This window comes from Kryptolebias marmoratus, linkage group LG15 (assembly GCF_001649575.2).
Source record: "Kryptolebias marmoratus isolate JLee-2015 linkage group LG15, ASM164957v2, whole genome shotgun sequence".
NCBI lineage: Eukaryota > Metazoa > Chordata > Actinopteri > Cyprinodontiformes > Rivulidae > Kryptolebias > Kryptolebias marmoratus.
In genome coordinates this window covers 30,567,297-30,579,833 of record NC_051444.1, presented here as the reverse complement: position 1 = coordinate 30,579,833, position 12,537 = coordinate 30,567,297, and the positions used below count along the sequence as shown (strand labels likewise).

General features: G+C 40.4%; 1 protein-coding gene across 2 annotated transcripts; it reads right to left on the bottom strand.

The window, feature by feature from the left end:
- Positions 1–272: 272 nt before the first annotated feature.
- LOC108247034 (piggyBac transposable element-derived protein 3) lies at positions 273–3,315 on the bottom strand. Of its 2 annotated transcripts, none has more exons than XM_037979681.1 (2): positions 2,521–3,315; positions 273–2,291 (listed from the first exon to the last, which is right to left on the bottom strand). In XM_037979681.1, the coding sequence occupies exons 1-2, from the start codon at positions 2,859–2,861 to the stop codon at positions 764–766; spliced, it is 1,869 nt and encodes a 622-aa protein (XP_037835609.1). In that variant the 5' UTR covers positions 2,862–3,315; the 3' UTR covers positions 273–763. The 2 variants fall into 2 exon arrangements, with proteins under 2 accessions (XP_037835609.1, XP_017290365.1); XM_017434876.3 differs by having other exon boundaries at positions 3,095–3,315.
- Between the last annotated feature and the right edge of the window lie 9,222 nt (positions 3,316–12,537).

Sequence of the window (12,537 nt, the reverse complement as noted above, 5' to 3'; positions counted from 1 at the left end):
TCATAGGCCCCTGATGTTAAAGGGCCAGCTGCCACAAGTATTAACTGGGACATCCATCTGTCTGAAGAGTCCAACCTAATTTCAGCAGCATTAATCATTTAGAGGCTAAACGGGAACGTTAGCAGAGAAACTGATTCATAATCTACTGTGTGTGTGTCTGTGTGTGAGTGTGTCAGACGGGTTCTGTATGGGACGGGTTCTGCTCTCTGCAGACCTCTCTCTGAGCTTCACTATTGTTCTGCTGCAGATAATTCTTCACTAAAACAGGCAAGAGTGGAAAATAATTTGCAAAACATTATTTCCTATTATTACTTATGTCTTTAGGCCCTAAGAAAAATATTTAAACATCGAAAATATAAATATATTCAATATTTTGGATTTTATGAGTTGTGTCTCCCAGGATACGTTGCCCTATTAAGGTACAAATACAGCCAAAATGATAAACCTATTAATGTTCAATTTGATTATGGTAAATTGTACATTATTGTATTCTTAGGTCATTTACATCACATGTAGTACTTTCAAAGTTGATTTTATTCAGTTTTACCAATCCTGTTTAGTAATCTCATAACAAAGCATTCTCAACATTTCATGACAAATATATAGAACGGGTTGTGCACTGAAAGTTACATAAAAAACAAAAACAACACAGTAATGTTTTCTTAAACGATGCATACACAACTGAACACCCTGAGTAGGTTTTATGGGGCCAAGTTTTCCATAATGATGGTAACTCTATGAACAATGCCCCTCAGTCTATATTTCATTTTTTATGAAACGCTTGAAAGCAGTTGCGCGGATTTTTCCCTGGGACGATGCACAGACGAACGCCACATTTTGTGCAGTAGATTGTTGTCTGTCCTTCGGGGCAAAGCCTGCACCTTCCCTTGTCTGTGAAAGTTGGGAAGTGATCTACTCGATCATGGCGGACATCAACCATGGGTCTTGGGGCCGTTGGCCTTTGTATGCATCTGTTGGGGCTGTGCACATTCTCCACCCCTCCCTTGGAAGATCTTCCCTTCTTCTTTCCACTGTGAATAAGGGCATCTGCAACCTCCAGCCTGAATTCCTTGAGCTTTTTGTGTTTTTGCACACCAATGCTTTTGGCATCACGGCGATACAGCAGCCATCCATTGGTGATGGCTATATCAGCCATTTGCCAAAAGAGGCACAGGTACCACCTATGGGATTTTGCAGGAGTGCGGTACAAGGCCACCATCATGTCAGCAAGGTCAACTCCTCCCATGTGAACATTGTACTGTGACACAATGTTTGGACATGGAACGGCAACTTTTCTTCTCTCCTCTCTGCAGAAACGTCTGACTTCTTTGAGAGGACTGATTGCAGCACAAGAGCTAGCTAAGGTGACAACTTTGTTGTCAGACCATTTTACAATTGCCACTTCTGCCTCATTATCCACCCTGTAGTCAAAACTGCCCCTCCCTTTCTTCAGCAGAACACGGTCATCCTCAAGTGTGCATCCTTTGAGCCTGTTCTTGCGGATGGTTCCCAGACTACGCAAACCAAGGGACTCTTTCAGGTGCACAATGAGTGGGAGAGAGGTGAAAAAATTGTCAAAGTAGACAACACACTCTGAAGGGTTCTTGATTGTCTTGCAGAGTTGAATGACAACATTGGCTCCAACTCCAAGTTCTTTGGCTGGACCTTGGCCTGGACCAAATGTGCTCTTTCCAGTGTATGTCAGGAAGTCATGCACTATCCCAGAAATGCCTGCTCGAACAAAGATCTTAAAGCCCCAATGGTGAGGTTTGCTTGGGAGATACTGTCGGAGAGACCCAGCCTTTGTTCCTTTGTAAGGGACCATCATTTCATCTATTGAGAACTTGTTCTCACTCTCAATTTCCAGACACTTCTTTCTTATGTGCTCCAGCACTGGTGTCACTTTGCAGAGCCGATCTTGGGTTGGGTGTGATGCCTGATTGTCTTGAAAGTGGATGAATCGAGAGAGGCATTTAAACCTTTTTACTGACATCACATTAGCTATTTTGGCATAGCGTGTGTCTTCTGCCCAATAATCATCCATGGATGGCATTTTCACCACTCCCATTATTAGCTTAATGCCAACAAATGACTTTATCTCATCTACAGTGGTATTAATGCTGGCTCCAATTAATTGACAGCTGTAAAGGTTTGTCTGTTCAGCAATATGTTGGAACAGATCATCATCAAAAAATTGGGCAAAGTAGCTATGTGGAGAAGACAGCTCATCAGGTGAGCTGAATTCACTGGCAGCTGCTGTTGACTGGTGCTCAAACCTTTTCTTACGCCAGCTGTAAAAAACAGACAAATATATACATAAATACATAACTGTATTGTTATTTGTACAAAGTGCTATAATTAGCAAGTACGGACTAAATTTAGCTGGTTAGTGGCATGCTACTTTTAGTAAATATCACAACAATACAGAAGACTTGTGTTTTTTAACCTCACATCAACTACAAAATACATAAATTTGTATGGGTTGTGCATATAAATGTCCCTAAATCAAACTACTTTCACCTGAATTCCTTGGCTAGTTTGGACTTTGTACTGTGATCCATCTCTTCAACATCTTCATCAAAACTTTCATCCTCCTCATCAGAACTGCCTTCACTCACTGCCTCTATCTCATGCTGGTTGAAAATTACTTCCTGGTCTTCATCACTGTTTGACTCAGAGTCAGAAGAACTTGCAGGGATCTCTTCTATCATTCTCATTCCTGTGCTTTCCTTTCTTTTCCCATAAAAGGACCTAGCTGAGATGCCCTGCTTGATAAAAAAATTAAAGCAAAATACAGTTATACTGTTATAATGGTAACAGCTGTGCATGATAATATACAGTACTATTGAAATTATCAACATGCCTCACAGTTTAAAACAAAATTTTGAATAATGCACATTGATCAAATTTTTACCCCTAATCTGGCAACGTATCTCAGGGGATACATATATTTCAAAAGCTGCTAACTAACACCACAGATACAGTTGCAACATTTTTTTTTCAGCAGAATGTTAAGAAAAAAGTCCTAATTAATTTTAGCAAGTTATATTGATGTTTTATTAAAAATAAGCATGACTAATACATGATTACTTACCCCCAAGGAAGAAGGTTCTCCACCACTGGCAGCCATGATGTTTTCTGATCAGGCTGACGAAACGATGAAAGATAGCCTGAACCAAATCATGTGATCTAGATGCTAATACCAGACAAGACTTTTGATAAATGCTAACTTGATTAGTGAAAACCTCCCAGCACACCCTCTGCAGGATGTTAAAGAGAGTGTATCTCCTGGTGCACGTTGCCTGTTTAAGGGTTAAAATAGTAAAAGTGGAGACATTAGTTTGTCTAATAGGAGTAACAGAAAACAGAAAGTGTCTGTTGTTTCAGCTCAGGATGTGAGGAATGTAAAGAATGCTGCTTTTTCTCAGGATTTTTTAGATGTTACTGCACCCAAAGCAGGATTCTGACTCATGCTCCTTGTGCGTTTAATTGTCACTTTGATGTTTTTTACATTCTGTTTTTGAATTGTTAACACATTAAATCAACATTTAACAACCAACAAACACCCCCACCCTGATGCCTACCTCTAACAAGCAAGTGGAAGAAGAGGTAAACAAACAGTTTTTGCCATTTGTTTGGACAGCTGCCTTAAAGGCTGCATATAATATTCATAACCCTGAGACAAATTTTCCTGCATATCCAAATTTTACCAATAATTCCACTCTGTTTTGTCAAACCCTGTTTCAGCATCCAGTGCAATTAAAGCCTCAGGTAGAAGAGTTGTGGAGGGATTGTAAACCACATTAAAAAAAGAGTGTCTATTGCAGATAAGCTCAGTTTGATCTAGCAATATAATTGAGGCTGAAACTCCTTCCAAGAGCCTGGCTAGTAACCAGCCAGCAACCAGCCAGTAACCTTGCCAGTAGAAACCTCCAATTTTGGAATCAAAACACCCCACTCTCTCCCTCTCTTCTAGCAGAAGCATCAGAACAATGATGCATGCTACCTCTCCTCACATTAAAACAAAACCAAAACCTGTCATTATCTGTAGTTTGATCATACTACAAAACAACCTGAGGGAATGTGTAGATAAGCGGTTCCATATGAAAAAATAAAAGAATCTATAAAGCAGGAAAATATACTATGAACCCAAAAAGGTTTGATTATGGTACATTTATCAGTCAGCAGTGACCTTTAGGCTAAAAAACTAAGGTTAATTATTTAGAAATGGAAAAAAAACATTCATCAGTACCTAAGTGGTTTTTTTTTTAGTACAACACTGATACCATAATCTGCCAAGTAAGTATTTCACTCAGGACTGTAACCAGAAACAAACCCAGCACACAGGTGACATTATATGGTTGAAGTGTGGATCTCAGCCACAGCCCCACAGAACAATACAAGGAGCTCCAACATGTCCTGAAGTTAGGCCATCTCTAGGTCAAAACTTTCTTAAGTTTCTTTTAAACTCCAAAGCTATGTCCAGGTCTACAAAATTATAAGTCTGGCCATTTAACATTGTGATGTGTAGGGTAGCTAGATACCAGAGGCTGAATTTATCATTAGCACAGCCTTGGAGCTCCTTCTTCACCAGGATGAAAGCCGCCTTCCTTCTGGCCACAGTCAGTATAAAGTCCAGGAAAATTGACACTTTTTTCCTGTTATGTAGCAAAAGAAAAGCCTCTCCAGCATTCCACAGAATGTTTTTTTCTGTTTTGAAACTGTGTCGCCCTGATGATTATTGGTCATGGCGGCTCACCATCTCTTGGTTTAGCACGTGGCATACGGTGGGCTCCATCCAGGCTGGGTTTCTCCTCAAGCCTCAACAAATTCTTAAAAATTTCGACCATAATCTCTGTAGGTCATGGACCCACTGAGCCCTCCAGCAGTCAAATATTATTCCACCTAGTGCGTGCCTCTAAGTCTTCACATTTCTTGCTCAAAGTGTCTCCTGCAGCAGAGAGATTTACCAATAATAGATTTCATGCTAGTTGGCTGGTCGCTATACTCGTTAGCTGCACTCTCAAGATCAGAAATTGTTCCCTTTAGCTGAGCGACCTTTTCCTCCAGCTGTTTTTGAGCAGCTGACACTTCCTTCTTAACTGATTTTAAAATCATCAACTCAAGTTTGGTGATAATTCCAGCTCGTAGGTCATTACCTTGCTACTCTGTAGCATCTCTTCATTGGTGTGCGGCTTCTCGGGGGACTCTAGCTACAAGGTCTGATGGGACGGCCCTCCGGTCAGACCTGCCACACTCTTTCTTTGTCCAAAGACTCAACATTTATCCAGATATGACTCAAGAGGATATAGAGGTCCTGATCTTTGAACATGTAGCCGTGACAAGCGATGGACAGACTTTAAGTTTTAATTAAAATATAATAGAAACACATTCCCACAGGGATCCTGGGAAACATGACTTACTTCATGTGCATTCACCAGAAGCCAGAAGTTTTATTCAATGCTAAAGACAACAGAAGGACACAATGTCTCAGCTGACTAAATTCTCCTCACAACCTGCCGTAAGTGTTCTATGGGGAGTCTACAAGGAAAACTGTGAACAAACAGCACTTGAGACTTGTGAGTCACTTGTGTGTGTTAAGTCCTATAAAAGATGGCAGACTAGCCATGGAGACTTTTGGTCTTGCTCATGCAAATTCTACAGGTCTTGCAACAAATCAAGAAGACACACTATGTACAGAATTTGTACTTTTTGTGAATGAAACCAAGTAAAGCACACAGCTAGTAAGCGCATTGTAATGACAGCAAGTATTATACAAGTCTTCTACATTTGCAAATCATAAGTATATCTGACTTTCAGGGACAAGGGCTAACACCCCCTGAATATAAACTGGGAAGGAATCAATCTGTAATTCAAACTTTTAAATTATACCCCCCAGAAACAAATATCAAAGATCAAATAAAATACAAGTCCAACTAAAGGCGACTTGAACTTGCTGTCTGACATAAAACACTTTACTCTCCTGGAACCACACAACATGGAGGTTTTCTTCCATTGACTTAACTTATCCCTGGTCTGTAGGGCTTGCCAGCACTGCTATCATCATCCTCATCATTGTCACCATCATCCTCATTTTCCCTCTCTGCTGAATCAGAGTGGGTTTCTTGAGGCTGCTCTTTATGCTGTTCCCTCTCTGTAGGTGCAATAGACTTGCAGTGAGAATGGCACTTATTTTGTTAACGTGAGTTGTTGTAGCTGTCCTCATGACAAATGACAGATTTCAGAAGAATAACCATTAGATTCTTACCATGGTGAACAGAGATGTGGACTCTGACAGAGCCAGCATTTGCAGGAGTGCTGGAAATGTTGATGTGTCCTCACTGAACACAGCAGGCTGTATTTAGGTCCATAGCCCTCTCAGCTGCTGCCTGATGAAACAAAAACACTCTGCTCACTCTTAGTTTTTCTGCTCTCTTCAGAGACTTTGGGCTCTTCAGAAGCTTTTCAGAGCTCACTGGGAACTTTCTGAAATAGATGAGCACTAATTTCACACATTTTTGGTATTCATCATGGTAATACCAAAAATGTGCCCATTGCATAACTTTATCACTCAGCATATGTTCTGCAGTCATTGGTTTGATTTTTCCTCTAAAGTTCCAGTCCTGCAGGTTTTATTGATTCAAACATTTTTGTAGAACCATTAAAGAACTCCTGATGAAAAAAAAACCTTAGGGTGGTACACACTGTCTGTTCAGGGTGGGTCTTTGTTTATTATAACTTTAATACTCAAAGCTCTGTTTTAATGGGACTCTGGCTTTGTTTACTTTAAACAACTAGTAAGTCTTTTTATTTTCAGATTTAAAAAGGTACTATGAAAGCACTAAAAGTGTTTAGGGTTTTATTTTATTTTATTTAATTTGTTTATGTTTAAACTGAGGTTAGGGTTGCCACATTTAAAAATAAAGGACACCTATCACTACCAGGCTTTGGTCCTAGGGGCCACAACGACTATGTGCCAACTGACGCACCAGTGATTTGTCCTAAATTATGGACTGTAGTCTCAAAGTACTACAGTTCATATGTAATATTTTAAGGGATTTTTTTTACCAATAGATATAAAAATTAAACTGAAAGAAAAACATTTCAGTTACAAACTCCAACTGGTAATGAAATATGCATTAACAGGATATATAATTAACTCAACTATAACTTATTAACTAATATTAAAACAAATGTATCAACACTCAATCGGTTAGCACCATTATACTGTAGCTGCATAATTCTTTAAACTTTCTTTGAAATCAGTACTGTGTGTGTGTAGGGCCACTTCTTGTCATGTGTGATTTAGAAGCAGTTCAGACCATTGATCTGTCTCAGTCCACATGGTCTCTGTGCTCCAACGTTCAGTCAACAGCTTAAACCTGTCTTCAAATAAGCAGCCAGAACAGTTTGTTTAAACTGAACTAAACCTGTAAACACACACCTTTACCTGCACTCTCAGAGATCAGACTAATCACATTCCAGTCTGCAACAGCAGAGAAATGTTCCTGCAGGGGGCGCTGTCCTGGCAGCAGGAAGAAATATTCTATCTTACTAAAAAAATGCACCTGTTGAATCAAGTATTTCAAGGACATGTATGTTTATTTCCTGGAAAACTTTTCTAAATTGAGTTGTGTTGCATGAAGCTGTTGAAGCAGACTGCTCTGTGGTGGAGGAGGTCTATTTAAAGATCCAATCTACTGTCCAAAGAATGTCCTGTAAAGTCCTGCCAGCACCTCCACGCTGTGTGTCTGTCTGTGTGTTTGTGTTAGCAGTTGTTCGGTGCACCCGATGTTTCAGAGCAGATCTGGGGGTGGAGCTGTCTGAGCCTGCAGCCTGAGAGTTTGTGGAGCAGCTGCTCTGTGAACACTTGTTGCTGCTGTTTTCTGCTCAGTTGCAGCTCAGGGACATCTCTATCCTGAGATTTGGACTGTGTGTCACTGTGTTTCTGGGATTTTGTGTGGATCAGTTTGTTCTGAGTGGAGCTGAGTGGGAGTCAAACTTCAGATGAGGTGAGTACTTTGTGTTTCCTGTTTCAACTGCAGTTGGAAAATTTCTGCAACTCTGAGACTCCTCCTGCATTACATTCCTCATGATCAGAGGAAAAACACACAAACTCAACACAGCGTTTCATGTCTCATTCTTTTGTTTGTGTCTGGTTGTCATGGAAACATTTTTAAAAGTTCAAATGATGCAAAGAGCAGTCTAAAACAATGATTTAGGTTAACTAGGTCAGCCCTAAAATCTTTTTTCTCTGTGATGTCAGAAAGATGCTGAGTTCCAGAAGCAGTTTAATGTTAGCAGAATCCAAAGTTCTATATTCACTTTGATTTTAGCAGAATCCAAAGTTCTAGAATCACTTTGATGTTACCAGAAAACAAAGTTCTAGAATCAGTTTCATGTTAGCATAATCTAAAGTTTTATAATAACTTTGATGTTACCAGAATCCAACGCTCTAGAATAACTTTGATGTTCGCAGGATCCAAAGTTCTAGAATCACTTTGATGTTAGCAGGATCCAAAGTTCTAGAATCACTTTGATGTTAGCAGGATCGTAAGCAATAAAAACACTTTGATGTTAGCAGGATCCAAAGTTCTACAATACCTTTGATGTTCCCAGAATCATAAGTTCTAGAATCAGTTTCATGTTAGCCGAAACCTAAGTTCTAGAATCAGTTTCATGTTAGCCGAAACCTAAGTTCTAGAATCACTTTGATGTTAGCAGGATCCAAAGCTCTAGAATCAGTTTGATATTAGCATGATCCAGTTCTAGAATCTGATTTCTAGGCTGTTTTTAGCATACATAAGTCAAGAAAACCTTGCAGAAAAGTTAAATAATTGTTTCATTGTCAGGTAGATTTAGATGCTCCCATACTTTAGAACCCTTATGTGTTTAGAAACATTTTATAACTCATCTCACCACTTTTGCAGCTGTAAGCTCTGCTTCTTCTGCCAGGACAGTTTGAAACTGATCTCTGGCAGAGCTGATCTGAACTCCTCTGATGTACGCAGCACATACTAGCTGTGTGGGGAAAAATGTTAGCATTTCAGTTGATATGTTCAAGAAATCAAAGGTTAAACACATAAAAATTACATGTTGATGAATTAATATTATATAATATTTTAGTTGGGTTGACTTTTCAAAATAATCGCGGCAGCTCTAGCAGAATTGTCATCATGATATTTGTTTCTTTCTTTGCTTCTGTACTTTTGATTTGATTCATCAAGAAACAAAGGTGGAGACAGGACTAAACTCTCAGCAGTCCTAATTGATTGGCGCTTTTTGACTCTTTACTGGTTTCACTGGTTTGTTGGGTTACAGGAGTTGTTTTTTTTAAAGGACCAGCAGAATGTTTTCTGCAAATTGTCTTGTTTGTGGTGATTGGTGGTTTTGTGTGTGTGAGTGCTTCCTGGTGGGCGTCTCCTGAGCAGGTGACTGACGCCTCATCACCACTCCTCTCACACCTGTGACGGATCAGGCTGATCAGAGTTGGAGGAGTATTTAAGGCTGCAGTGTGAACCAGACCAGCGCTGGAGCATTGTTTACCATGTGGTAAAGTGCAGAGCCTGTGATAAACTTAGCTGTGTTTTTTCGTGTACTCCCTGTTGTAACTTGAGTCCCTGTTTTTGTATCTCCAAATCTGTGTTCAGGATTACCTGCCCATCTGGAACCAGTCTGGTCTGTCTTCAACTGCCTGTCGCCTAATTAAGTACTCACCTGCTCCATTGAACCTGCCTTTCCCTGTCACTACTGCCTCCTGGATTCCAAGACTGGTCAGTCGCTTTCAGAATCGTCACCTTACCTGCACTCGGGAAATACTCACCCCACCTGGACCCGCTCTCTGGAACCTACACCGGACCACCACTGGACAAGGGTCGATCTCGTCATCTCTTGTGTTCTGGACTCATACCTGTTCAGTAAGAACTACCACACGGAACATTACCTGTGCCATTCCTGCTGTTCCTCTCCTCACCGATCCCATACTCATCTCATTCTCTGCTCCTCAGGTCCTGGCTCCGGTTCCCCTCTGTAAATGTCCCATTGCACTGTAAATAAATTCACTTCCCGTTACCTGCTGGTTTCTGCGTCTGTCTGTTGCCGAACTGCTCGCTTGGGTTTAATCTGAAAACCTGACATTGTTATCTAAATTGAAAGCTGTGGCTTCTTCAGTTTCTTGGTGATTGTGAATTTGTGCATATGAGCTTCTGACTTGGCGCTGAGGTATTGGCCTTGCTGCAGCTTCCTGACTCCTTAGTTAAATTTCCACTCTAACAGATTTACTCTCTCTCTGTGTGATCTTGCTGAGGGTTTTTTTTTTTTTTTTTTAACGATACAAGAACAGTAATCAGCTGCTGCAGGTGGGGACCTGCCACGTGTGTTTCTGTGTGTCTTTGTGCTCTTTTTCTCACACCAGGACCTTCACTTCTCCTCCTACTCTCAGATGAAGGAAACATCTGAATCTCTGATTCTGTCCTGGCTTGTCCTGAAACTGAAGCTGTTGGAGGCCTGTGCTCAGTTTTGAAAGACTGATCTCTTTGAGGAGCTGTGTAGTAAATATTATCCACGTCTGAATGAGGGTCTGTCATTAATTTGACTGAAGACCATTCATATCTGAAAAGATTCAGACCTCTGACCACCTGTGAGACAGGGTGGTCAGAGGTCAGTTCAACTTCAGGAGAGTCTGAGACCAAAGTGATAAATTCATCAGCTAGGCGTGAAGCATCAAACTGACCCGACACCTGCTGAGGTGATCTGTGTTCTGCACTGATCTCTTTACATCTCTGATTTGTGACTGATACTCACTTTCTGTTCAGTCTATAATCAGTTTAGGAGACTGCAAAGAAGCTAATCTTCCTGGGGATAGATCAAATATTTTTGTCCTCTGCTCAGAGGGTAGTTCTCATTGGATATCTGCCCATCTTGCCTTTCTACACAACAAAATTAGATCTGATTGGATCTCGACACTGTCAGAAAGTTTCATTTTTACATTTGTCTGTGAAAATGGCAATACCTTTTGTCACAGTTTTAATTCTCGTGCTTTAGTTTTTATTTTCTCTGTTTATCAAAAGAAGAAATCCAGTTGCCTTCTTTTTAACCACTTAGAACTGTCATGTTCTAAATGACTGAGAATCTATTTCATTTTGTTTACCTATTGTGTCATTTTTACTCAAACTAGTGCTGGGTGATATAACGATACATATCGTGGGGACGATAGAAAAGTGTCTATCGTGATATATTTTCTTCTATCGTCTCTATCGTTTGTCTCTATCGTTTCTATCATAATTGTATCAATGATTCATGTAAATATTTCATAACGTAGGCTACGACGAATGTATTAGTGCCGTCACTTTGCATACACTGTTTATATAAGTGATAAATAAGAAGAAAAAATAACTATTTTACAAAGAACCTCCGTTTTGTGACATGACGGACGCTGCTTTACGTTATTTGACTCACATGTGGGTTTACGACATGCTTTACGGCATTTAACTCATGAGCGCTGAAAGATGGAGGTGGATGGTGTATCAAACACAGGTTTGCAACAACAGGAAACAGCTACGCAGGCAGCCAAAGAACTTTTACCAAAATAAAAGGGTACGTCTGTGATTTGGTTGTATTTTGGATTCAAGAAGTCCGACACAGAGCAGAAAACGGCCATTTGCAATCTCTGCTACAAGACGATTTCCTCCTCCGACGCCAACACAACAAACCTCTTCTATCATTTGAAGAATAACCACGAAAAAGAATACACGACAGTCCAAAAAGTGCGAGGTCAAGCATGTTATAAAAGACCCAGGGAAAGTTACAAAAAGAAAAACTCTAGCCAGCCAACGATAACGGAGTCTTTAGCACGATGCACGCCGTATGAGAAAACTTCCCGGTGCCATAAACAAATCACAGTTGCCATCTTGCATTACATATGTAAAGGCATGGTCCCCGTGTATACAGTTGAGAAGGACAGCTTCCGAGACCTCGTCAAAGTCCTTGACCCGAGGTACATTATGCCCAGCCCCAAGCACTTCAGTGAAGTCGAGCTGCCTCGCTTATATGACGCATGCCGGACCAAAGTAGAAAAGGAGGTTCACAGTGGGGTGCATTATGTCTTGACAACTGGCCTGTGGACGAGCAGATGCAGCCCTACATGAGCATAACCATTCATTTCATCAGTGAAGACTGGACCCTCTGTACTCGCTGTTTACAGACTGCCTACTTCCCAGATAACCACACATGAGCTATGTTAGCCTAAGGTACGTAACTCTTGCAATAATTTGTATCATTCTACTATTGCTACACATTTATTCTATTCATAATTATTTTACTAATGTGTGTGTGTGTGTGTGTTTATTTATATATATATATATATATATATAAATATGAGGCCACAAGGAAAGGCACCACAGCCAAATACCTCCAACGAATAAGGCAAGTCCTGAGAAGCCAGCTCAATGGCAAGAACAAGATCCATGCGATAAACAGCTATGCCTTACCAGTAATCAGATACCCTGCAGGAATAATTACCTGGCCAAAGGAGGAAAT